Below are 27613 nucleotides of genomic sequence, written 5' to 3'. Positions count from 1 at the left end.
AGCCGGCGTGGCAGGAGAAGAGAGCTCGGGGATTCATTTTGGGCCTAAGCGGAGCCTGGGACCGCAGCGATACACACCCAAAAGACGCAGGCAGGCGTCGGACACACCTGCAGTGTACTGCAGGTACATTATTGCATTTATTCTTCTGTTGTTTAATGTGTGATCATACTGTCTGCGTTCACCACACTGTATACAAGCTGCAAATAGAGCTCTTTAATTGGGGTTCAGTCTTAGTATACGAGGAATTCATAACCGACAAGCGGCTTATAATGCCTGTTCCTTTCTGCCTGAATTTAACAAGGTGTTAAACCATAATACGAGCGCTTTAAATACAAAACACTATACTTGCGAGAAAGCCAGTATTTTCCCGTAAACGAAAGGTCACCCATTGGATTTGACAGCCCGGGAGCACCGCGGGCATTGGGAACTGGCTTTTTGGTTTTCATATTTTAATGTAATTAATTACAGCATGCTTGAAATGGGATTATTGTTAGATTTATGTCTGCTTGTACCTTTTAACTAAATAGCAGCAGGTTTTCTAAACTGGAAAGAGATTTTAGGATTAATTCCCATACAAACACACAGATTAGGGCATCAAAATGACCACTCATTTGTTGCAGTAACACATTAGTATCATTATTATTAATTGTGCATTTTGTAGATGCATGCATGTATACATGTAGGTAGTTGTTAAGTTTCATAAAGTTGAGTATTATAATAATAACCGCCTCGGCATTGCACTGTGGAGTGCAGTGAAGTAATATAGCCAGCTGGTAGATTTTCTTGTTTGATTGTATGAGTCTGTGGTTCCCTGTGTGTGGATGTTGCAGTGCTGTCCCAGTGAGAGGATAGTTTTAGCTACCTGTAAATACTGTATGAACATAAATTCCAGTCAGTACTCTTTTCTGTTCTGTGTGTAGTAGCTCCTCATTGAATGAAAACGTTGGCTCTCCCAAAGTCTTTGTATTATTGGAAAGTCATTATGGAAGTGGTGAGAAAATGTTTTGCTTTGTGCTGTTGTTGTATGTGTGTCTTTGTGTAACCTGTGACTTTCAGTATAGACATGTCAGCTATAAGTGAGTGTCTCTGTTAGGAGTGTGAACATACTCCATTATATCTTTTAAAATGGTCAGATGGGTCTTAGTCTGTATTTATAACTGTGTTTGTGTTTTACTGTATGAGAAACAAGATGTTTGTAAGTCAGGCGTATCAGGTCCGTGGTGTTAATTGAGTGAGCTGTGTCTGTAGGTGTCGGTGTCAGGTAATTGGAGCCAGACGGACAGACGTGCAGGCACCTGGAAAGGGACCGCAGCCAGATCAGTGCTTCCAGTTTACGGTATCAAGCTTCAGGTAAGATCAAAGCAAGCACAGAAGAGATCAAAGAGTACAACGGCATTAGATGGAAGGTGAAAGGTCAACAGGGTGATGCCATTTAATGATCAGTGGCTTCTGTCAGAGGGCAGCATCTTGAGGGCAGTCAGTGTGCTAATGTTACACAGCCTTTAGAGAGGTTCTGACAGGCTCCAGCAGGGTAACGCTCACAGGCTCCAGCAGGGTAACGGTAACGCTCACAGGCCGTTTGCAATAATTATGCACAAGAAATGCCGCTGCTATTGACATCGTAGCAACACCACGTGGGTCCACTCCTTATAAAACCAGACAGCCCATAGATGAAAGTAAAGATCGTAAATGTTTGAAATCCCCATTTTTGCTGTATATTGAGGTGTGCCCTTCAGCGCCCTCAAACCATGCAGACTGATACCCCACATGATCCTTTTCAGTCAACAGTGTCGCTCTTTAGTATAGGAGATTATCATGCAGTGTAGCAGGCTTTCTGAGCGTTTCAGATGTACTGGATGTTCTGTATGGCAGTGTATCTGCTCATTTTCTCATTAGAAACCAGGAGGTCCTCTAATCAGCCAGAAGCAGAAGCGTCTTCAGACCTGGAGGCATGCATGGCTGGTGGGTGGGGTGACCACATTAGTTAATGATGGAACTTGCAGTCGTTGTTAACAGTCTTGGGAATGTGAATCACGGTATTATCTGGACCCTCAAAACATTGCAGAGGATCTGTCGAAACATGTCTGACAATGGTGTAGTGGGCCTGCATTGTTTCCACTGTGTTTGAAAATATGGACAGACATGAGAGTGCATCTGTGATTGAATAACCGCTGAGGTTCTCCAGAGGCTGTCCAGCGGTTTCTCTCCCACGAGTCTTACTGGGATACAAAAAAGAGCTCTTTTCCCATTGGCTTTGTCTGAAAGGTAGAACATAAAACTTCCATTACCTTTGTACAGCCATGGATTGTTACTGTTCAGGTCTTGAATGTAACAGTATGAGGGAACTGAGCTGTAAGAGGATGCAGAGTAGAGAAGGACCCCTGACAGAGCTGTCAGGTTTGTTTGCTACAGACATTTCTAAGCCTCAGTTAAAGGCAGTAAAAACCTTTGAGGTGGTTTCAGGAAGTAGGTGAGGGAGTTCCTGTTTGAAATACCAATGTGAGTTACATTCAACCCATGATGCTGTTGTAACAAGGGGGGCCTGCATCTGTTCAGATGCAAGACCCCAGAGTGAGACAGGGAAACACCAGGGGTTGCGCTGGAGTGCTGGAGGTTAACGTGGTCAAGAGATCACGGTCACACTTAATAATATAACTGTAGTAAAGTTTGAGACATAAAAAACATCTTGTATTTGTTTTAATGTCAGGTTCTAACATTGATAGTTAAATGCAGTTAAGGCACTTTCTGCCAAATGTTCACCAGCACCCCGACTGGAACCCGTCTTACCTGTTTACTACCCACTTCCTGTATTGTTATTAAGTTGAGCTTGGTTTTTATGTGGTAACTTAAACATTTGCAACGCTGTAAGCAGCCCCCTAGCGCTGCGTGAGTAAGGTTTCCACCGATGATCAGCGGATGAGAGGTGTAGACTCTCCTCATTGGGAAGGAAGACATTTGGAAGAGGGAGTGCTGAAGAGCAAGGCAGGCCACAGCGCTAATGAGCTTAAGGGGGTGGATTGCTTTGGCTGCAGAGCTGTTCAGAAGCTTTTATTTCTTCGGTTTTTCACATGTGGTCCGTAGCCCTGAGTTTAATGTCACAGCCATCATTAGGTCCTCGGTCAACATGAAAAAGCCAAATGAGACTCAAAGCCAGTCATCACCTGGAAGGTGTCCATCACCAACACGAGCATTCCCACAGGTCATTCCAATAATTCTGGATAAGAAGTTTTATTATAATATCTACCATGTTGACTCTGATATAAGGCTAGGCTATTTCTGCCCCCAAAATATACATTTTATAAAGTTTGCCCTATGTTTGCAGACTAATCAAAGAGCTGAAAGTTGGGTCAGTAGCCAAAATGATAGCAGTGGATAGAGTGTAATCAGCTGATACCACATTGTCTCCCTTTCTACCCCAGCTACCCCAGTGCCAGTGAGAACCCTCAGAACTACTCACCTGCGAATGCACGTCTACACAACTCTGTGGGGGAAAAAATGTTCAATAATGTCAACAATGTGGGAAAGCTTGTGTTTGAAATCTGCTAATAAGGGTTAAAATCCAGCATGCAGGAAATGCATGTTTTTCAAAAATAAAATTTGGATTTTTCATCTCAGTCAGTGTGAGACAGTTCCAGTTTCAAATCCTCCAATCAGCAGTGGCTCTCCTGTAGTGCAGTTTGTGCCAGTTCTGTATCAGAGAATTTCACACTCATCTTCCTGCATGAGTGTAGGAAAATATCTTCCAGTTTGTGGTGGAAGTTGTATTTAATTATTTGACCAGTAATGTGCATTTTTGTTATTTTAAAAATGATCTTTTTGAAAAGTGTATTTGCCTTGGTATCAGGACCACCTTATTTTCTGGCATGTTTATTTTTGTTTTGTATTTGTTTTTGCCACTTTATCCCGACAAGCTTTATAAGAGTACCGCACATGTAATAAGAGCTGGAGCTCCAGCACATACAGATCCCCTCCAAACATGTCGGTTCCTTACAGTGCTGTCAGAGATACACCGAACGCAGCAACTAAAAGCGCCACACTAAATTCATAGGTGTGGCTCACAATAGCCTGCAGTGATATGAAGGCTGCACAGAGTGAAAGGTTTGAGTTACCGTTTGGTAGAGAGAGCCCAGCAAAGAGGGAGTCTTGGTAGACCAGGTGGGAGAGGACCACAGCCTTGCCCAGAGGCTAGGTTGAACAGATGATGAGAAAGGGATAAACACTTCAGATGTTAAATTATTTAAATGGTTGTGCCTGTAATTGTGACATACCCTGTAAACAGAAAGGTGGATCAGAGATCAAACGTAGGGGTGCGGGCGTAATGCTGCTGTTCTGTGACAGCAGACACTGTGGAAGAAATGACAGCACTGAAGTTGCTACTTTCTGCCTCAGCTTTACTAGCACTGGTGGTGTTTGGGTGTGACGGGGGTGTGGCCATTTGTTTTGTGGTATGGATTGGCTCAAAGGCAACAGCAGTAGTGTTTAAGCAGCGCTAAAAATCTGCCAAGTGTAAGGTAATTTTAACACAGATGCAAGCGATTTCAAATGGAGTGCTGCTGGAAGTGGCCTATTCCTCCTCCTGACACTCCCTCTGTCTGCAGTCTTTCAGACTCAGTCCCATTCTTCCTTTTTCTTTTGATTTCTGTTCTAAATTTACTACTACTAGCAGTGACTGACAGCCACTGAACACATTACATTCTGTATCGCCTACCAACAAGAAAAGCATAATTTGCTCTGAATTTTTTGAAATTTGTTCTCTCATTGTAAATTAGCGTTAGATGGTAGCCATATCTATATGCATGCAGTAAGACTGTAACGCTGCTGTAAATTGTAATGATTTGTTTTCTCGAACTGTCTGGAATACACACAAGGTGTGCTGCCAAAATGCAGGAAATGTCTGTTGAAAATTTTATGGCAGTAAAGGGAAAACGTGACTAATGTTTTCCATCAGCAGCCCTGGCAATCGGAGGTTGCACCATGCAAGGTAACGTTCTGCTGAGAAACATATCTGAGACCACAGCGGCACTGCTGTCTCTGAGAGTCAGGGGGGTGATATCTAAAGCTGGAAAAATTCATGGGATCCTTCAGTAACTGAGGCAGACACTGACAGGCATTGCTCAGTGCTGATTTTGCATTTACTTTGATGGGAGGTGAAATCCCATGCTGTAGGAGCAGGGTGCTTACAGAAGGGCTGCTGCACTTCGTATTAAAATTTCTGGAAAATATCAAGCATATTTAACTCTCTCCTGGTTTCAGCCGAGTTTTTCCATTTCTGATTAGCGTAGAGTTGCTGCTGAAACTAAAGGCAAGTTATTGAATGCCACAGGCCACTCAGTTGAAACTGTCATTAAAATGGCTTCTGTCAGAGCACTTACTGCTGGAATGTAGGTGGTTCCATGATGCCATCGCTACAGTCCGCCCTGATGCCAGCACTCTGCCTGGCACTGAGTGTCAGCTGAAGTGAGGTACTGGCCCTGAGACAGACTAGTGTGCTTGTACGTTAAGCCACTTCACATTGCACAGATGATGATGAGCTTTGACACAGTGCCATCTTTAAGGGGAAGACTGGACATGGCCCATTCATACACAGTCAGACACATGTGATCTGTTGGTTAGTGTAATTTCCTCGTTGGACTGTGTATTGGATTTTCTGGTAATATAATACAGTCATTTATCTCAAGCCTTCCCACCTTGTGATGGATGGGAAACACTCCTACATCACATTTCTAAGGGGATCAGGTTACAGGGGTATTAACTGGACGACAAGTGAATTGCTTTGAACAGCTTTGAATTTGACTGTGCCATTTTCCAGCAATGACTGGGAGCACATATTGGCTTCCTGTGACTTACCAGGTGTGTGAAAGCTGCTCAGAGGAGAATCACCTGTCCTCACCTCACTCTACTGCACAGTGGGACTGTGATCCCTCATGAATGCAGAGGTTGCTGTGGTGGGGCAAGGGGAAGTAGTACAAGTGATGACTTTCAAAGCTGGCTGGAAAAATGAGAGATGAATATGTCAATGATAAAAACAACAGGTAACCTGAGGACCTGCACTTACCCTGGTGATGATAAAGTGCAGTTACTGTTCCCGGCATTATTTTACTTTATAACACCAGGTGACCAGGAAAAAAAAAACACCATTCAGGGCCATTCAGTTTATCCAAAATGACACAAGTGCTTATTTCATCACACAGGCAGCGGGTGCTACACAAAGGGTGGTCTGCTGTGCCTTTAGGTACACCATAGCAAACTTTCAAATAACTGGCAGCTTTACAGTCATGGCCAGCTCTGAGTGAAAACTTTTGTTTGGATAAATGTTGTTCAGGTAAAGTACCTGTATCTGGATCAGTTTGATCCTCATTTTTCAGTATTATGCAGCTTTGTTTCCAGTTCTACTTTACAAATTATTGGCTGGTGCTAAAGTGAAGGAATCTCAGAAGTGATGGTCAGTTCTGCAATAGAGGAATCTGTCAGGGGTCAGTGCTGCAGTGAGGCACAGAACAGACAGTTGTTTGCTGCACTCAGTGAGGCACAGGGGGTCCCTGCTATACTGATACTGCTGACAGTGGTCATGTTTCAACACAAACGTCTCAGCCCGTAGTGGACGTACACCACTGTAACAGTATGCAGGAGACAGACTGAGAGTTTTCCCAGTTTTCCTTTTGCAGATGCTGAACAGATGCTAGAGCACTAGACCAGCATCTCTGCTTCCCAACCATTGCCTCTGTAGGCGCAGCAGGTACTGATCCAGCTACAGGCAACACATCTGAAATGCAGGATGGTATAAGAGAATTCCTCTGCAAATGAGATCTCAGCAAAGTTTGTGAACCATAACATAATAAATGCAGCTGATTTTTGTGTGCCTGTGTTCCAGACGGAGCCCTGGGCTTTGGCAGGCAGCTCTCACAGGTGTTTTATTTTTCATTGACAGAATCTGCACGCTCGCTGGCTTACCTCCTCATACTCACATACCTACTCATGAATTTCAGCTCACTGATAGGAGAAGCCTCATCTCTGACACATGCTGATATATACTTCTGTTCTCTCTAACAGTTGAACTGTCATCACCTTTGGTGAAAAGGGAGTATCCTTCATCTTTTTTGTATGTTAAAGACTCAAAATGGCAGCTAAGAGATGGAAGAAGCCATGTCGTTTTCTCTGTCACACATCACTTTGCAGTGTTGTCACAGTGTTTCTTAGAGCACCACTGACATGCTGTGCACAGGCGCTGACCCTGGAGCACAGAGAGATACGTCACTTTGTAGCACTGATCACATCAAGATGACTTCAGAAAGTGTGACAGGCTGCCAGTTTGTCTGGAGAGATCAGTGTTTTAGCATTGCTCAGGACAGATACGTTTCACCTACACTAACAAGTTAAGGAGCGTTTCACAGCGCTGTTGTGACAAATGTCACGTGACACCATACACAATGCAGGCAGTAACTTGTAAATCTCACGTGTTCAATCACACGTGTGCTGACAGAGGGAAGCAGCATTGTTCAGCTGCTGTGCATTTCAGCACTGGCGTGAGGGAGCAGGTCAGTGCTGCCGTGAGAGGCAGAGCTGTGGCCAGGGCTTCAGTGTCGGTAATCGGTAAAGATCTTTTTTCAGATTTTAACATAATGGTTTGGTTGTAATGGTTTAACACAATCGCTAGCTTTACCTGCTAGTTGGTACCTCGCCTCACCTTTGGAACTTTGTCATGCAGCACTTCTAATACTGTTGACTCTGTATGGTTTCTCGAGGTACTGTACCTCACATGTAAGTCGCTTTGGATAAAAGCAGTCCTGAGCTGTATAGATTACAGTTACACAGTATAGAAGAGATCTGTAGCATGTCAGTGTTCTACAAAATTACTTTCATTTGCTAGAAGTTTTTATGAAGTTTGTGTATAATGGGCTAGGCCTAAACCTGACTATCTCTGGTGCCCTGGAGGGATTCCTACCAGCAGGGAAGTCCAGCAACACATTTTAAACAAAATTAGAAACACTTTTATGGGGATGAAAGTAGAGAGGATTTTTAAAATGTGTTTAACCAGACTGTCCAGGGTGAGAGAGGAGAAATGGAAACCCTAGTGCAGTCTCTCAAACTGACAGCATGATGCAGCATTATGTCCAGATGCAGTCACATGACACTCACCTGGAGCTACACAGTGTAAGTGCCCCATTAATCTGGCACACACAGACACAGCCCAGCAACAGGGTCAGAACTGGGCCATTTCAAGGCAAGGACCTTTCCACAAAAGCACAGACTCTGTTTCCCATGGTATCTGTATCCTGTGGTATCTCATGGTATCTTAACACAGCCGTGATTTAACCAAACAGAGCAGTGGTGTAGAGTTTATCACATGAAGCCCCACACGGTGCTACCTGTGTGTTTTTCAGCGTTAATTTGAAAGCTGTCTGGCAGTCAAGTTCATGATTGTCATATGATGTCTCTCTCTCTCTCTCTCGAAGCCGTGCCCCTGGAAGAAGCATTGAAAACGGAGATTGGAGAGCGTGCAAACCTGTTGGATTCATTTTCCTGCGGATTGTCTAACTGTTTTCCCCGCCCTGAAGGAGAATCGGCCAACAGAAGCTGGGCTGTTTGGCTCCTCTGGTGATTTCAGTCAGAAGTGCAGCCATGGCACAGAAAGTCCCGTGGGAATCTTCCGACTCATAGGCAGTTATATAAACGGGCGTCTGTTTAGGGAATGATCCTGCCACAGACAGAAGCAGGGGAGTCATAATCTCCTCAGGGGAGGCTGTCTGGTTCTGCTCCTCATGGGATGGTGACGTTTCTTGTTTTTATGACGTGGATCTGTGTTAAAGCCTCTGTCTTTTTAACTGCTAACAGGTTTTTGCACTTTTCGCCTGCTTGCTGAAAGGGGTGAACCTTGCCATTCTCATCCCACTGTCAATCAAGCCGTTATTTTCTGTCCCCAAATCTGATACGTTAATGACAGTTCAAAATTATGATCGGCTTCAAGGAAAGAAACATCCCACAGGCCTACTGTGCAGCCAGGCCTGTGTAATCGGCCCTCGGACACCACATCTGACATCACTGTCTCTGGATTGTTGGAGAAGCGTGCAGGAGAGAGGACCGTTTCTCTTGGAGGGATCCTTGTGTTCTTCTGTGCACTGGAAGCTTTTTGGCCAGATTGTTTTTCAAAACAGTTTACAGAAAACGAGTGACTTTTTTTAAGACAAAGGAGAAGCAGAAAGACCTGACCTCGTCTTGGCCCTTTGTTCACCTGTATTCACTGAAAAGCACAGAGGGAACTTCCCTAATGCAGGCGGCCACTGACTCAGTGACGGTAACATAGCCTTAGTTCAGTCTCAGACAGGAACAGAAACCCTATCTCTCCCCCATCACTCTCTATCTCACTGCCACATTCTCCCTCTCTTTCCCTGCTCTGTATGAGTCTGCAGGCTCGGACCTGTCAGCCCTCAACACATGTCCTTTCACATGCATTTCGCTGAAACGTTACCTGTGTGTAGGCCAACACTAGTAAGTTAGGACCTGTACGATACAATGCCAATCCCTCTGAGGACTTCACAGTCTGAAACCAAAACTCAAGTTTGATACACCTCCAAATACCACCTTCTCCATCTTGCAGAAAATCTACAGTAGAGACAAATATACCCACTTCTACCTCTTCTTCGTATGTATTTTTGAACATCTTTTATAAACCAAATCATTCTGAGACAGAAGTATCTCAATCACAGGTCAGGTGCCCTTGCAGCTTTAAGGCAGAGTGACTGACAGATGTGGCTTTCGTCAGAAATTCACCTTCAATCAGTGAATTTGCACTAATTGTGATGTTTATGGATTATTACAACCTTTTTCTAATTATTGTCTCATTTTTACATAGCAAAATTCGAATCTACAAAAGATTGGAAGACGATGCATTTTTTACCATTGTGATCAGGCAGGTTGTGGAGCCAATGTTTTTACAGGGTAAACACACATGAGAAGAACATTTATTAATAGTGTAACACCAAATTAAACTTTCACTGCCATTCATCACCATCCAGTTATTTTTTCCAAAACTCTCAAAGAATTTTAGAATCGGAAAACTTCAATTAAGATTGTATAGATTTTTTCCAAAAACTGCGCTAATTTATGTCCTGTATTACACCAAATACATTTTACCTAAGCCATATTGTTCATTTTAGTGCTTACATGAAACTGCACCTATCTTGCTATCACTTTTTAGTATAAATGACCATTTTTTCAGTCGGTTGTTTCACTTTAAATCTCACACACACACATCAGGCACGTGTTTGTGCTTCACTCAGAGGTGATGTGAGGTTCAGTCACCACATCAGTCCCTACTTCCTCAGTTTTTCTTGGAAGTAATATAACCTGCATCAACAGAAAATTCCAAGGTTGAACTTCTGGGTATCCTCTTTTCCATCTGTGACCCAGTCCCCCTGTCTGTTCTCTGCTAATAGCTGCTACCTGGGGTCTTAGCACTGCCTCTCTTTCTGATATTAGAGCCCCACTTTGACATTTTCTTGTTTGTATCAGATAGTAAACAAAGCTGTGTGATTTTTTGGCACTCTGTTCTTACACCCATTCTAACGGCCCGGCCTACACGTCTCCCTCTGCACTGTATGCATACGTGCACATAAACATCTCCCCCTCACCCAGCGCTGAAGGTCAAAGTTCAAAGCTCAGATTTCCAGGACCGTGCAAGACCCCTTAAAGGAATAGGAGTCGCTACACTTCCTGTCACGTAGTTGGGCTTTAGGAAGCTTCTCTATCCATCTGTTAACCGCCCCCACCCCCCCCCAGTATGTCGACCCTTGGGTCCTGGCTCCACCCGGTAAGGCTGAGAGTGCTCGGCCCCCTCTCTTTCTGACCCTCCTCTTCCTCTCTCATTGCCTCTAATCCCCACTAAAAATCCCTCATCCCATCTCCCCCTCATCCCTCAATTCCCCTTCTCTAATCACCCCAATCCCTGAGCCCTGGGCCTGTCCTGTCTGTGATGCCGGGTGTCAGTAAGAGTGGGGGTGTCGGCGGCCCCACTTCCTCGCCACCCTCTTCCTCCTCCCGACCGCTGCGGCCCAGCCGCTACGTGCCTGTCTCCGCAGCAACCGCGTTCCTGGTGGGCTCCACGACACTCTTCTTCTGCTTCACGTGAGTACAGCTAATGCTAATGTTCACATTACAGCTAAAGCTAACACCTCACACTGAGTATTGCTAATGCTTCAGCATTCATGTTACGTACTGAGTACAACTCACGCTAACATTCTTGCTATAGCTAACGCATTACACACATACCTCACAGACGACGTATGGCTTCTGTGTCACACAGAGTGCAGCTATCACAATGCACGCACACCCACACATGGCCGTTATGTCCACTGTATGCAGAACTCGCATGCACTCAAACAGACAAAATGTGCAGATCTGTGTACTCACATCCACACAACAGAATGTGCCAAACCTGGCACTTCAACCTCACACACAAGTATGAAAAACTATGATGCACACTCACCGGAAGATGGACATACCCACGGAGAGGGGACACAACCGTTTACACACTGCACAGTTTACACCCCTTGGCGTTCCTGGCCCAGAGACACTCATCCTTGTGCAGCTGTATTTTTGTGAGCAGTGTGTACACACACTGCGATACTCTGCCAGTAGTATCCTCCAGATTAAAAATTGAAAAGGAAAAATAGGCCAACATCTGTCATCCTTAATGAAACACTGTCCTTTCCTCGTCTGCTCCATTGTTAGCGCTGAGGCCTCTGAATAACACTGTATGTCGGTTATTTAGCAGCGGAGAGCGTGTCTCTCCCTGGCTGGCCCAGCCTCTCGCCCCCGTCACTGTGGCAGCAGCGGTGTGGGACTGGGGTAGCACAGCTGCTGAAGAGCTGCTGAGGAACTGACTCACATGTAGTACAGAGGAAACTTTATGCCCCTCTCGTGCCTCCATTCATTTGAGCTCAAACTTTGGTGTGTCCTTCTATCCTATTACAAGAAAAACAATATTCTGTCATGCCACGGAAACAAATAAAGGCTTTACTGCGCTGCACTGATTGTGTGATGTAAGCTGTTGTTTGCATTTGTGTTGTCATGTGATGTTCTGTCCCTTCTGAGGAATTGTGAACGCACCTGTAGCCTGCAGTCCTTACCGAGTTCACATCTCCCCCTCTGTCCGTCTGTCCCTCAGGTGTCCGTGGTTATCAGAGCAGTTTTCCATCGCCATCCCGGTGTACAACGGCGTGGTCTTCCTCTTTGTCCTTGCCAATTTCTGCATGGCAACATTTATGGACCCAGGGATCTTCCCCCGAGGTACAGCAGCATATTTGATTAGAGCTCAGAGTAAAGGCAAATTTACTGTAATAATCTTCTCTCTCGGCGCAGTCTCTCTATCTATGCTGTACTGCATTACCCCTCTCTCTCAGTGCAGTGTTAATGTGCTGTACTGAATTACCCCTCTCTCTCAGTGCAGTGTTAATGTGCTGTACTGAATTACCCCTCTCTCTCAGTGCAGTGTTAATGTACTGTATTACCCCTCTCTCTCAGTGCATTGTTAATGTGCTGTACTGAATTAACCCTCTCTCTCAGTGCAGTGTTAATGTGCTGTACTGTATTACCCCTCTCTCTCAGTGCATTGTTAATGTGCTGTACTGAATTAACCCTCTCTCTCAGTGCAGTGTTAATGTGCTGTACTGTATTTCCCCTCTCTCTCAGTGCAATGTTAATGTACTGTACTGTATTACCCCTCTCTCTCAGTGCAATGTTAATGTACTGCACTGTATTACTCCTCTTTCTCAGTGCAGTGTTAATGTACTGTACTGTATTAACCCTGTGCTGTGCTCTCCTGCAGCGGAGGAGGATGAGGATAAGGAGGATGATTTCCGCGCTCCGCTCTATAAGACGGTGGAGATCCGCGGCATCCAGGTGCGGATGAAGTGGTGCTCCACCTGCCGCTTCTACAGACCCCCGCGCTGTTCACACTGCTCCGTCTGCGACAACTGTGTGGAGGTACGAGTACATGTGCGTACGCACACACACACACACACACACACGCACGAACGCGCGCACACACTCACACGTACAGATACACATACTCTCACACTGCTCCATCTGCGACACCTGTGTAGAGGTACTGCCACATGCACAGCTACACAACAGCTACGCATACAGATACTCACAGATACACAACAGCTACACAGATACTCATACAGATACACAACAGCTACACACAAATCTAGCTGCCAGTTACACACACAGCTGCATCAGCTGTGTACAGAGCCATGCGCGGATGCTGGGTCCCTGACGCTCTCTCCCTGTTCCGCAGGACTTTGACCACCACTGCCCCTGGGTGAATAACTGCATCGGCAGGCGCAACTACCGCTACTTCTTCCTGTTCCTGCTGTCGCTGACGGCCCACATCATGGGCGTGTTCGGCTTCGGCCTGCTTTTCATCCTGTACCACACACAGCAGCTGGACCGAGTGCACTCCGCCGTCACGTATCCTTCAGCCCTCCCATGCCGGACACGCCCGTCTGTGCTCACCGTGTGATCTGTGTGTCTGATACGCGCCTGTCTGTGCTCACCGTGTGCTGTCTGTGTCTGTTACACGCCTGTCTGTGCTCACCGTGTGATCTGTCTCTGTTACACGCCTGTGTCAGTGCTCACTGTGTGCTGTCTGTGTCCGTTACACGCCTGTCTCTGTTACACGCCTGTGTCAGTGCTCACCGTGTGCTGTCTGTGTCTGTTACACGCCTGTGTCAGTGCTCACCTTGTGCTGTCTGTCTGTTACACGCCTGTGTCAGTGCTCACCGTGTGCTGTCTGTGTCTGTTACACGCCTGTGTCAGTGCTCACCTTGTGCTGTCTGTGTCTGTTACACGCCTGTGTCAGTGCTCACCGTGTGCTGTCTGTGTCTGTTACACGCCTGTCAGTGCTCACCGTGTGCTGTCTGTGTCTGTTACACGCCTGTGTCAGTGCTCACCTTGTGCTGTCTGTGTCTGTTACACGCCTGTCTGTGCTCACCGTGTGATCTGTCTCTGTTACACGCCTGTGTCAGTGCTCACCGTGTGCTGTCTGTGTCCGTTACACGCCTGTCTCTGTTACACGCCTGTGTCAGTGCTCACCGTGTGCTCTCTGTGTGTTTCTTGTAGGATGGGTTTTTTGTGTCTCTGTGTTTGAGGTGTATGTATGTATGATGTACCTCTGGCTGTGCATTAGGACATTTGTGTGTGTTTTAGTGTGTCTGCATGTGTGTGGGTTTTTGTCTCTGTGTTATTTCTGAGTGTGGTTATGGGTTTATTACTGTTTTCAGTCTGTCGTTCAGTTGCTTTCTCTTTAGGTCTTTCTGTATTTCCCTGGTTCCTTAACTCCTCTCTCAGCATGGCTGTGATGTGTGTTGCTGGCCTTTTCTTCATCCCAGTAGCTGGCCTTACTGGTTTCCACATCGTACTGGTAGCCCGCGGCAGGACCACTAATGAACAGGTGTGTGTGTGTGTGTGTGTGTGTGTGTGCGTGTGTTACACAACTGTAGACTGCAGTAACAGTCCAACAATAAGACTAGTTTCATCTACACCAACAGTGTTTGTTTGGTTAATGCTAACATACCCTGTATGTAAATGTGACTGTCTGTTTTAACGGACGTGTGGGACGATGTTGCTACATTCCTGCACTGTTTTGCCTGAGGGGTGCTAACTCGCCTGACAAACACGAAGAGGACGTTTAAAATGCTGGTTTCAGGGAGGAGCTGCAGTTAAGTCATAACTGTCATACAGCTAAAATGAGCAGGAGGTGTAGAAGCTGGGGTGATTTACGCAGAGTTTCAGTGCAGTGCTACTGTGGGAAGGGCTGAGGCTTCAGATGTCTGACACGGAGACGTTCTTTTAATATAACTCATATTAATCCTGTGCGTCTCCTCTTTCAGATGGTAAAGGGTTCATCTTTCTATGCTTTGTAGTCTCTAAAATGCAGCCTGTAATGTACCCCACCCTGAAAATCTGTATCTTCTAATCTCCTCATGGAGAAAAGTAATCAACAGCCCTTTTCTGCTCTTCACCCCCCACCTTCCTGTCTCTCCTTCTCTCCCCTTACCTTCCTCTCTCCTCCTCTCTCCCCCTCTCCCTCTTACCTCCCTCTCTCCTCCTCTCTCCTGCTCTCCCTCTCCCTCTCTCCCCCTCTCCCTCCCTCACTCCCTTTGCTTTCTCTCTTCTCCACCTGCACCCCGTTCTGTCTGTCTCCACAGGTGACGGGGAAGTTCAGAGGGGGGGTGAACCCCTTCACTAACGGCTGCTGGAGGAACGTTTCACACGTGCTCTGCAGCTCCCAGGCCCCCAGGTCCGTCCGTCTGTCTGTCCGTCCGTCCGTCCACCTCGTTCTGTGTCCCCCCACGATGGATCAGCTGTCTGTCTGTCACAGGCTGGGTGTGGGAGCGCATAAACTCTGAGAGCATTTAATGGGCGGCTCTGTGCTCCCCACCACAGGTTACAGCACTACGTCACAGCAGTGCATTTCCCAGCACTGTGCATTAGAGAATATAAACCAGCGTCACCAGGGCACCATGACAGAGACGTGTGAAAACACTTCATTAAATAGCACCGGGTTTTCCTTCTCAACCTTGATGTTAGCCATTCTGACAAAATCCCACTCGGCAGTCTGTTCACACATGTGACAGGAGGCCAGGAGGCCAGTTCCCTCCAGACCACATCAGCCCACAGAAACGAAGAGTCCAAAGAAAGAGCATACTGACGAAAGATTACCAAACCCCCCGGGACACAAGCCTGCCAGCCTGTTAGTGACCCTTTGTGTAAAGATGAGAACGCATTTTACAGTTCTTGAAAATCGCTAGTGCGTGTTCCACAGCTTAGCCTGGCACTGCAGAATCAGGGCTGACACACCATGAGCTCTCCTGCTGGGAACCTCCCCGCGTGTCACTGCATCAGGATAAGGCAGAGTGAGCTGCACCAGGAATCCTGGTAAAGTCACAGCAAACTCGCAAGGCCAGTTAAAGCTACAGTGCAAGTCAGGGCTGAAGTCTCACTGTGCAGTCTAGCACAGTAAGCTGCTGTGCCTTGGCTTTCTCAGCATTTGTCCAGTTTTTGAGGTTTGAGAACCAACAGGTTTTTTCGAGTGATGCCCATTCACCCCTTTCCAAAAAAGCCCCACAGCAGCAACACTGAAGCTCAGGACTAACCTGCTCATCTGTCAAAGAATGATGGCGACTAAGCTCACTCCCAGCAGGGACACTGAGGGAGTCTGCATTCTGCCTTCTGCTCTTCCAGCCTCCTCAGAGATCTCAGTGCCATTTTGTTTCTCTGGCAAACACACTTAAGAGGCCAGCTGGTGTTGGCCTGCCACCCTGCTCATAGAGCTGTAGTCAAGACCAACTCAACCGAGTCTGAGTCAGGACTAAGCCTAAGGGAGCTCTCGGGTCTGGAACAATTAGGTTCCAGTTTTAGACCATAATAGTGTGGTTTTCCAAGGCAACTACCATACTGCTTGCCCAAAATGTAACTTACAAGTATTATTATATTCACATCTCAGTAAGACTACTTCCTATCATATTTTGAAGACTGAATTAATACTTTAATAATTAATACCACTAGTTAGTAGTTAATCTTGATGAATTACTTGCTGTTGGAAAGCAATATTTTATTTGGTCTGGGCAGAAATGAATGAGTTTGCAGTGTTCGGCATCCGAGACCGATTCCCAGACTTGAGTGTGAATTATTCCGAGTGCAAGAAGAGACGGAGGCAGCCTGTCGAGCCCCGCTGAAGCGGAGTCCTTTCAGGAGCCAATCAGGGCTTCAACTCAGAACTGATACTGAATGGTAAACTGAAATGCACAGATGCAGACCCTCTGACGCCGTGTGGGAAGAACCCGTTCACCAGCCGAGCCTCGAGCAGATCTGCGCAGGGGATACTCAGGCTTACAGACAAGCAGAATCCATCCTGTCATGGTCAAAGACTTCTACAGATAAACATACAGTAGTCACTGTCGGCGTGAGATCAGAGCGGCTCTCTGACCGTAAAGGGAGTTTCATTACTGTGCAGGGCTCCACTGCACCGCTCTGCCTTGCTGTACGCAGTCTAACTGTGTGTAGTGACCTACATTACGTACTCATCGATAAATAATGTTTCATTAAAAATTTTTAACTCTTGACCATTTTGCAAGTCGTAGTTCTGACTCACGAAGATGTGTTTCTCGTTTCTAGGTACCTGGGGCGGTTGAAGAAGGCGCAGACAGTTGTGGTCCAGCCACCCTTCCTCAGACCACAGATCTCTGATGCCCAGCTCGCAGCCAAAGTGCTGGACAACGGTATCCAGGGTGACCTGCACAGAGTAAGGCATTCATCTAGAGTATACTGTACTAACATACTGTAGCATCCAGTCAGTCTTTGTATCTATACTGTACTGTATTACCCCTCTCTCTCAGTGCAGTGTTAGTGTACTGTACTGTATTACCCTTCTCTCTCAGTGCAGTGTTAATGTGCTGTACTGTATTACCCCTCTCTCTCAGTGCAGTGTTAATGTGCTGTACTGTATTACCCCTCTCTCTCTCAGTGCAGTGTTAATGTAGTGTACTGTATTACCCCTCTCTCTCAGTGCAGTGTTAATGTACTGTACTGTATTACCCCTCTCTCTCAGTGCAGTGTTAATGTACTGTACTGTATTACCCCTCTCTCTCAGTGCAGTGTTAATGTACTGTACTGTATTACCCCTCTCTCTCAGTGCAGTGTTAATGTACTGTATTACCCCTCTCTCTCAGTGCAGTGTTAATGTACTGTACTGTATTACCCCTCTCTCTCAGTGCAGTGTTAATGTACTGTATTACCCCTCTCTCTCAGTGCAGTGTTAATGTGCTGTACTGTATTACCCCTCTCTCTCAGTGCAGTGTTAATGTACTGTACTGTATTACCCCTCTCTCTCTCAGTGCAGTGTTAATGTGCTGTGCTGTGTTAATCCTCTCTCTCAGTGCAGTGTTAATGTGCTGTACTGTATTACCCCTCTCTCTCAGTGCAGTGTTAATGTGCTGTACTGTATTACCCCTCTCTCTCTCAGTGCAGTGTTAATGTGCTGTGCTGTGTTAATCCTCTCTCTCAGTGCAGTGTTAATGTACTGCAGTGTCCCGTCAGTCTCTGTATTGACTCTTTGTCTCAGTGCAGTGTTAGCATTATCAATACCATACTGTACTCTCTCTCAGTCCAAAAGCAGTCTGGAGATGATGGAGAGCCAGTCAGCTGATGCAGAGCCCCCTCCCCCACCCAAACCGGAGCTCAGATACCCTGGCCTGTCCCGGGGCCCCCTGTCTGCAGGACACACAGAGGGTAAACACCGCCTCCCACCGCACGGCCGGCTGGGAGGAATACTGCAGTAACACTGGAGTAAGACTTCAGTAAACGTCATGCTCACTCTCCCTCTCTCTCTCTCTCCCTCTCCCCCTCCAGAGAGCAGCCTGCTCAGCAAAGCCCCGCCCACTCCCACCATGTATAAATACAGACCTGCCTACAGCAGCCCGGGAAAGAACCACACAGCCATGACCCACTCCAACAAGGTAATGGCATTAAGGCTCCCCTTTGCTAACAACGCTAACATGCCCCCACCCCCCTTACCCACTCTTACTCCACCAAGGTAAACTACCCCCACTTCCAATCCACACCTACTCCAAGCAAAACTCCGCCCACCTGTCACCCTCATGTATGTCATGCTAAACTGCCTGTGTGCAACATACACATACTACACCGGCTTCCAGGAGGCCGGTGACATTCAGTCTCAAACAGCACCTGAAGGGACATCCTGTGGCCCGTCTGTTAGACGGCAACTGCCCGTTTTTTTTTCTTTTCATTTCAAAAGCTCATGAACCAAGGCACCAACACAGCTGATAATGGCGTGCTGTTTTCCGTGGCAGTTTGGTTTTTGGTGCTGGTTACTTTATTCTTCACGTTCTGTTAATGCCATGTCTTCGTTTTCCTTCTTTTTGTGTGGTGACTCAGTGGCTTTCAGTTGATCAGTATCAGTAAGTGGAAGCTGGGATCACTCCCGTGCGTCTCTGTGTATGTGTGTAAGCGCCCATCTCCTTCACATCCCTGCACAGCGTATGCCGTCTCTCCTCCACACGCAGGGCCGGAGTAATGCAGCCGAGGGCTTTCTGCTCACCATCACTGATCGCTTTCTCTCGCATTCGGGGAATTTTCACTATGACTTTTGTTTAGCTTCCTATGCATTACATTTCTTGCCATCACATGCAGATAATCAGTGTTCCAGAGCACACAGACATTCCACACAACCTGAATAATAATCTCTAATTAAATAACGTAATGTTAATATAGTTATTTCCTTAGCAAAGCATTCTGCCTCCATAAAAATAGAGCTCATGTTACATTTTGAACAAAATATCATTTACAAAATTTTAACAAAAGAATGAAACTCAGCCAGATATGTGTATTTAGTGGCAAGCGCTCCATCCACTCAGGGTGAGCTCAGTAACACTGCAGAAGTATGGTGGATATACTCTAACCTTACTTTACTTTGTCAAAAAAGTGAGTGGCATAAATCAAGCGTTAGAAGAAACATGGGTGATGGGCATCACTGATATCGAGCTCGGCGGGAGAATGTCCTGGTAACGCGAGTGCACTTCGGCTGCAGTTACGCATGGAGGCAGCTGGGGGCGCTGTGGCTGAGTGTTACACAAGCACAGCTCCTCACTGTGCAGCTCACCACACAGCCCACTGCTCTCTGACCCTGTGTGTGTCTGTCAGTACACACTGCGCAGTACGTGTGAGTGAGGCTGTGTGTGTCAGTGTGCGGGTCTGTCAGGTTGTGCCCTATCTGGATTCACCTTGTGTGTCTGCTGTTCTGCTGTGTCAGGCAGTTAGCTCAGTGATTGAGAAGGAAGGAAATCCCCCTGAGTGCCGTGTTAATGTGCTGTTAGTGGTCACTTAACCCTTTCTCTCAGTACTCTGCTGACATATTCAAAATTTCAGAATTAACGCCTGCCTTCAATCTCTCCTCCTCCTTGCCCCATCCATCTTTCCTCTACCTTCCTGTTTCCTGCTCCTGCTTTTCCCTCTGTGTCGCTCCCTCTCTCAGATGAGTCGGGGGGACAGTCTGAAGGAGTCCCCGTCCCTCCTGCAGTCCAGCCAGCAGCCCGGCTTCCGCTCCGAGCCCAGCCTGGACGGGAGGGAGGGCGAGCGGGAGAGGGGGGGCGGGGGCGTGGGCAGGGCCGGGGGAGGCGGGGGGGTCGGCGGGGCACCCAGCTCTGGGATCCCTGGCTACTCCCTGGGGGGGCGCTCTTACCCTTCCTTTTCTGACCCCACGGTGCTGTCAGGGGGGGCCTCGCGCTCCTCCAGTGTGCGCTCCGCCCACACGGCCCACAATGCACCAGGCATGATGCACTCGGAGGGCACCACCTCCACCAGCTACAAGAGCCTGGCCAATCAGACACCCCGCAATGGGAGCCTGTCCTACGACAGCCTGCTGACCCCCTCAGAGGGCCAGGAGTTCGAGTCTGCGGCCCCTGACCTACCCCCCCCTCACCCCCCTCCTTCGGCGCCCCCTGCGGTGCTGGGCTACAGCTCTCCCTTCCTGTCTGCGCAGATCGCCCATCAGCGCGAGGCCGCCGCCCTGCTGTCCTCCCCCCACAAAGCTTACCTGCGCAGCGCCAGCCCCGCGCCCCCTCCCGAGAGGGAGCACCTGCTGCAGCACCACCCCCGCCCCCCCCGCTTCTCCCGGCCGCCCCTCCTGTCCGACTCGCACCCGTATGCGTACCGCGCACGCTCCCTGGGCGCGCCGGACGCCCCACAGTCCACCCCGCCCCCCGGCTCCCCGCACCACCCGCCCCCCCTGGGGAAGTCGCTGTCGTACTCCAGCGCGGCAGCGGCTGAGATGCAGTACCGCATGGTGCGTAAGGCCTCTGCGGGGGGCGGCGGGGGGATCCAGGCCCCAAAGTGAGTACCACTCTCTCTGCAGCCCGCAGCCTCCTCTCCTCCCCGCCTCCTGTGAGTGTTTCCTTCTTTTTCTCTTCTCTATGAGCGTCACTCGCCTTCACTACTGTAACGCATCCACATCTGCCCCCCCATTACTGTATCCTCCTCACTACTGTAACTCTCATTACTAACTCACCCTCATTACTAACTTGCCTTCATTACTGTAGCTCACCCTCATTACTGTAACTCACTCACCCTCATTACTGTAACTCACCCTCATTACTCTAGCTCACCCTCATTACTGTAACTCACCCTCATTACTGTAGCTCACCCTCATTACTGTAGCTCACCCTCATTACTGTAGCTCACCCTCATTACTGTAGCTCACCCTCATTACTGTAACTCACCCTCATTACTGTCACTCACCACCATCTTGCACTCTTCCAGTCACTCACCCTGATTACCACTGTAGTGCTTGTACTGTCACTGTCATTAATGTGATCATTACTGTTAATGTGGCTTTATGGCTGTGATTGCAGTCGTCTTTCTGCCTGTGTGTCCTGTTATTCTGCGTTTGAGTGATGTGAGGGGTATGTCACTAACCATATGATTCTCCTAACCATATGACTGGTCACATTCAGAGGAACTATTATTCGTATGTTATATTGTGATTACTGCTGTTTTCAGTGTTGTGTTAGTTTCAGCGTCAATACATTTTTTTTTTTTGCAAACGACTTTTTAAAAATTATTTTGATGTCTTCTTTTGCTGATTTGGTCATTATTTTTGGTTACAGTAAGGATTTTCACCATAAACAGATGGAAACATTACTAGTTTCTGCATCCGTGTGATTTGGGTTTAAATATTGTGTCGCTGAGGGCTAGGCCAAGCAGCAGCGCTAACTGTGGCTGAAGTGTGGCACCACTGTCACAGCACAGGGTAATACGCTGCACCGGACTGTCCAGCGCTGCTTACCAATCTATTATGTTATAGCATAACTTTACAGGACACGCAGAATCATAACGCCCATATTCAGCTGAATCGCTGTTCCACCTAAAAGTATTATATTCATCTACCACGTTGTGAAACAGGTTGAAAGGTTAACTGTGTGGTAGCTAAACCATGCTGTTCAACCATGACGTATTTGTAAATGGTATCTTGCTGTATAATATTGCTGCACAGGTTTAAGCAACTACAGTGGTTAAAACATCGCTAGTTACTGTCGATGTTTGTTTAAATTATGTTAAACCTAACCGATGTGAGGTTGCATGCTAATATTTGTATTAACTTGATTGAGCTCTTTGTTCAATAACTGGAGCTGCGTAGCTATGCTAGGTTATTTCTGTAGGCGGCTGTTAGCTACTTCGCTTGCTAATTTAGTTAAATTAAGTAGCTAGCAAGCAAATAGCGACAGTTACCAGAAAACTGTAAATATATAAAATATCCAGCGTGCTATCTCAGGCTGTTACAGTCAGTTCAGAAGTGTTAAGGTCGTTAGCCTACGTTAGCTAATTTACGTTAGCTTGCTGTCGACACAGCTTTGTTTGCTTCATAATTATCCATTGATCATTAGTTAGTTAGTTTGCTACCAACCTGGCTTCTACGGCTAGCTAGCTAACGTTAGTGAACTCGAGGTAGAAGCTACGCAAGCTATGTACCGTTAACTTGTGTAAAATTTGTAGAAATTTTAACTTGTGAAATGTGAAACTTTTAAAACTCCTTGCTTAACGTTACCTGACCGTTTAGCGTTGCCTGCATTTGAACCACCGCTAACGGTCGCTTTCGTCTAACATCTTCTCATATGTTGTCTGTCTGTACCGTTGGATGTCGTAGCCTTTCCTGATTGGTTATTTTAAACGTCTGCGCTTAGCCCTGTCCACGACTATTCGCCAATGTTAGTTGACTGACAAGAGCTGTTAGGGTTGCTATGGTGACCAAGCAACGTCATATGTTTGTGCAGTAGCAAAGGCTGCGTCTTAAATCTCACGCTTGCAGACTGCATACTAACTGGCAGCGTTGCGCGTACTCTGCACTAATTCAGTTAGTGTCAGTAAGTACGCAAGTACACAGCATCAGTTGTGAACGCATTTCTGCAAGAATCCTACATTAACCATCTCTGACGGCAGCTACTTAGCAAGGCCCGGTGTAATAAAATACTGTATCTGGCATGTTCAGTTACCCAACGTTACGTGAAACAATACCGTAATGGTGACAACAAATGTTCTGCTTAAGTTAAACTAAACTAAATGGTTGTGTGGTATGTAGTTGCTTGTGTGCTGAATAACTGTTTTAATTGTCTGCAAGCCCTGTCCCTTTTATTTTGCAGTGGATTCTGGGATAGGAAATGTGAAATATCTGTGTGCGTTCAGCATACTACACTGTCCACACTGTCAGGTGTGAACATCCTAGACGGCCAAACATACCTGTGTATGCATACTACACAGTATGCCCGTGTGCAGTTTGGGATACAGCCAAGCTCTGTATATGATGACAAGCCTGTTGTCACAGACGCAGAGAGAAGTATAATGTGTATAAACCTGCAGATTTTCATGAAATTTTGGCTGGTTTAATTTTGTGAATGATTTTAAGCAGCATTCCAATTAGATTATACTCTCATATGCTATAAAATAATACATACATTACCATAGTGTGACCTATACTCTTCTGCCCTGTAGGGTGATGTCCCCATGCCACCACAGTGTACTGTGCTGTGCAGCTCTTGGGTCGTGTGCAGTGTTGTACTGGCAAAGTATTGGGCCATGTTAAACAGGGGCGTGCTTAGCGACAGTCCTACATCACTGGCATTTCCAGCCAGCACATGTGCATGCAGTGATATTGAATGAGACTGTGTGTCAGTACATTGTTATGAGTGTTTAAGTATAATATTTTTTCCTCAAATAAGCATGATTCAATTTCTGCAAAAGGTTTGTTTTTGTATTTGTCATACTATATACTATATATACCTTTCTTTCATCCCTGTGTCTTCTCTCTCCCTCTTTTCTGTCTTCTAGGGACGAGATTCAGATGAAGTCCTACAGCCGGTCGAACGGGCAGGCCAAACCAACTCCCTCCTCTCCATCTCATCCCCCCTCCTGCCCCTCCTCCCCCTCCAACCCAGCCAGCCTCACCACTCGCCCGGGCCCGGCCAATCATAGCGCTCCCTCTTCACAAAGCCCTGCCCACAAGCCAGGGGGTGGGGTGAAGAAGGTGACAGGAGTCGGAGGGACCACTTACGAGATCTCAGTCTGAGTGACAGGCGGCCGTTTCGACCAACAGGGATCAAAAATTGGTTCCAGCCCCTTCCCACTCTCGTATTTGGAGCCTTGCTATTGGGGGAGGCATGTTACAAGAGGACCCTTTAAAGGACAACATATGAAGAGCCTTTTGTGGTGTTCATTCCTCACCTCCTCTAAAAGTGATGGACTCGATCTTTGCTTCAACCACAGCACAGAGAGGGAAATTACAGAGTGAAGGACAATGGGGTGGTCTGTAGACTGTTGTGGAAAGTGTATAACCCCAAAGATGACACGCGTCACGTTTCATGCAATCAGTGTTGTTTTTTCCAGGGGAAAAATGTAGAAGAATTATTGCAAAGTGGGTTTAGAAAGCCAGTGACACACCTCAAGGGGTCAGGATTGTGATTGTTGGCAAATGGCTGGAAAGGACAGTTCTCAAGCCAGCCAATGACCAAGACAGACACAGACATTTGGGGTGTCACTGTACAAATGTGACTGGAAAAAAAACCACAATGCTTTTAAAAACTTAAGTGTCAGAAGGGTCATAATTTGTACAAAAGCAGGAGGACTGGATTTGGGTTTACGCCAACAGGGGCTTCAGGTGGAACCTAAGGGAACATAAGAGGCTTTAGCTACATGACCATTGTGATTGGTCAGAGACCACTGTTGCCAATCAATCCCAGAAGCCAGCAAACAAGGCTTAACGGAAGAGTAACGGACTCCCAGGTGTTGGGATGGTGGATCGTTCGGTCTTTACTGACACAGGCAGCAGCCTAATTTTGGACTGGATTGAAGAGTGATGGCCTTGGGATTTGAGGAAATGTTTTATGTTTTAAAATGTTTTATTTGATTTGTTAATTTTAAAAATCTTTGTTTATATGAATTTATATAAAGCTGTTGACACAATCCTCAAGATTTTAAAGAGGGCCAATGGCAGTCTTGGATGATAGGATGTAAAACTATTTAAAAACGGTTGCTTTGTTCATTTTTATTCATGGCTGCAGCTGCAAGTCAGAGACTCCGATGGGATGTCAGCCATCCGACTGGCAGCTCCCTTGGCCAGGGCTAATCGGACTACACTGCAGAAAACCAAACGCCTCATTAAAACACTATCAAAACATACAATCAGTTCTTGTGGAGTACAATTCTGAAATGTTCATGAGAATGTGGAATGCCAGGTGTCTGTTGTAGTTTTAAAGGACTGTGGACTTTTGAATTTTTCCAGTATGTCAGTCATCAGTCAGGAGCCAGCCCTCCCTCCGGTAGCCTTTGACAATATAGCTGGCCAATCAGGAAATGGAGTGAGCAGCATGTGATTGTGGTTGGCTGAGCAGAGAACCATATCTGCCGCCTCCCACAGTGTAGTCCCTAGAGAAGTCAAATGGGACTTTTTCAGAATTTCAAACACGAATTTCAAACTTGTTCCACATGTTTCTCGTGGCTAATTCAAGCCCATATAGGGAATATTTTGTGAGGCTCTGTTGGATTATAAAGACAATTTCACCAATCGGGATTAGAGAACAGAGCTTTTAATGAATGCATAGCAGCACACTGCCCAGTGTAAGGGCTGGGATGTGACAGACAGCCAACCCAACCATACAATGATCTAGCAGCAAGCGTAGGGAGAGGGAAGGCAAGGCCTGGAACATAGGTGTTTTTAAAAATGTACTGTATAGCTCTGCGTGGGTGAGTGTGTGTATGTGCGCGTGTGTGGCTGAGCATTGATAATAAACCCTTGATAAAATGCATTGGCATCCTTCTGAGTTTGAGTCTCTCTTCTACAGGAGGCAGTAGGAGGGGCGGGGGCAAAGGTCGCGGAAGTTTGAGGACTGTAGTTAGCAGTGACCACAGTGACAGTCACGGCCTTGTGGGTTACATCTGCATACTTTATTTGCATGGTCAGACTTTCAGAATGTCATCATAAACATCAGATCCCACTGCAGTGAGTGTCTTTCAGCAGAATAACACAAATCCCGCGGGCCTCTCCGCTGGAATGCAAACGGGAAAAAACGGGAATGCAGCAGAACGTGCAGCACGCTCGGCGCTGGCTGGCTGCAGGTTGCCATGGCTACTTCACACACTGGATGAGGAGAGAATGGGTGCGGGCACGGGCCTTCAGCCCGGACTGACAACGGACTGGTTGGGCTCTCGAGTTGCTCAGTGCAGACTGAGCTCTACGGCCTGGCTTCGTTCCCGGCCATCAACCAACGATGACCAGGAGCAAAATGGCTTTGTAGTAGAGAGAGGTTCTGGCTGGTCATTCAGCAGCGTTCCTGAGGTCACTCAGGCCATGATGTTGCCCCTGCACTGGTTTATTTCAGGAACTCAAGAGTAAAATTTATAAAATACAATAACTTACAAAAATATCTAACATAAATACCTCTGTGAGGACAAATATATTTCCAATGATCCACATCTGTAACAGAGAACTGACATAAGATAAATCAGTACTCATCCCTGTTTAACACCTCACTCAGACATGCTAAAAGTTGAGAGCCCAGCTGGAATGAAAAGCTGGAATCAGCACACAGAGGGTCTGCAGGACCAGAACTGGCAAACACTGGCATAAGGAAGCAGCAAAGACCTGCATGCTGTAGGGTAATGTCTGTAGATCATGTCAGTGGTATTACATATAGCCACTAGGTGGTAGTGTTGTCTCCTGTCCAACCGCTGCCATCACAGCTGTGTTCTGTTCATTAAAAGCTCACAGACCAGGTTTACAGGAACTGAATGTTTCAACAGTGAACTGTGATGAACCTTAAAAACGGGGACTTTGGTAAATGCACAAAGCAATTCCATTAAGTGCCCCTGTCTGAGTCAGTGTTTCAAAACACCAATATGGACAGATACCACACACCCAGTCATCCCTACACTTGTCAGCATATCAGATCATCTTGCCCAGGCCTGCTAACCATCTAGTGTAAATCTTTAATTCTGATTCAGAATTGTGTGCAATCAAAAAGCTCCTACATGTGATCATCACGATGCAGGGCACCAATCAGCACACACCCTGACAGAATGGAGGCGGAGCCGCTTTGCGTGTTCTTCAGGTGGGGCTGAGCAGAGCAACAGTGATCAAAACACAGTAAAACATAACATACAATTCACATTTCACATTTTTAGGGAAACTCCCTTTAAAAAGGGAGGATTTCACTGGTATTGTGCGTTATCTTTTTCCCATTACAGAGGAGTGGAGCCAGGAAATGGAGCACTGAGCTGTGAAAGCTCCTACTGATCAAAGATCAGTTTACCCATCCTTCATCCTAACCCGACGCCTCAGCACCGAACGACACAGCCTCTCCCTGCTGCACTGTGGGCTTCAGATCCTCAGTCAGGTCAAAGGCTGTTCAACCAAAGCTCACTCTGTTTACCACAAGCTCTGACCTGGGAGCCCAATCTCAGCTTGTTCCTATTTCACTTCTGATCAGAGTACTCTTAGGCAAAGATCACAAATTTAAACTCATACATTTGACTGGCTACTTGATGCTTC

General features: G+C 46.7%; 1 protein-coding gene across 2 annotated transcripts; it reads left to right on the top strand.

The window, feature by feature from the left end:
* zdhhc5a (zinc finger DHHC-type palmitoyltransferase 5a) lies at positions 1-26428 on the top strand. Of its 2 annotated transcripts, XM_036517332.1 has the most exons (13): positions 1-123; positions 1249-1350; positions 8454-11121; positions 12164-12285; positions 12824-12981; positions 13298-13470; positions 14350-14452; positions 15210-15301; positions 17179-17305; positions 18168-18291; positions 18412-18518; positions 20054-20910; positions 23899-26428. In XM_036517332.1, the coding sequence occupies exons 3-13, from the start codon at positions 10970-10972 to the stop codon at positions 24134-24136; spliced, it is 2253 nt and encodes a 750-aa protein (XP_036373225.1). In that variant the 5' UTR covers positions 1-123; positions 1249-1350; positions 8454-10969; the 3' UTR covers positions 24137-26428. The 2 variants fall into 2 exon arrangements, with proteins under 2 accessions (XP_036373225.1, XP_036373226.1); XM_036517333.1 differs by lacking the exon at positions 1249-1350.
* Positions 26429-27613: the final 1185 nt, after the last annotated feature.

This window comes from Megalops cyprinoides, chromosome 22, assembly GCF_013368585.1.
Source record: "Megalops cyprinoides isolate fMegCyp1 chromosome 22, fMegCyp1.pri, whole genome shotgun sequence".
Classification (NCBI taxonomy): domain Eukaryota; kingdom Metazoa; phylum Chordata; class Actinopteri; order Elopiformes; family Megalopidae; genus Megalops; species Megalops cyprinoides.
The sequence above is the reverse complement of the archived record's forward strand: the minus strand, read 5'-3'. Positions and strand labels throughout refer to the sequence as shown.

What these genes read in the sequence shown, in the direction of transcription:
- zdhhc5a (XM_036517333.1), top strand. Translation starts at nt 10,970, where the DNA reads ATGCCGGGTGTCAGTAAGAGTGGGGGTGTCGGCGGCCCCACTTCCTCG. An exon ending in GCAGGACCACTAATGAACAG is followed by an intron (nt 14,453 to 15,209) that starts GTGTGTGTGTGT and finishes CTGTCTCCACAG; the next exon opens with GTGACGGGGAAGTTCAGAGG. An exon ending in TCCAGGGTGACCTGCACAGA is followed by an intron (nt 17,306 to 18,167) that starts GTAAGGCATTCA and finishes ACTCTCTCTCAG; the next exon opens with TCCAAAAGCAGTCTGGAGAT.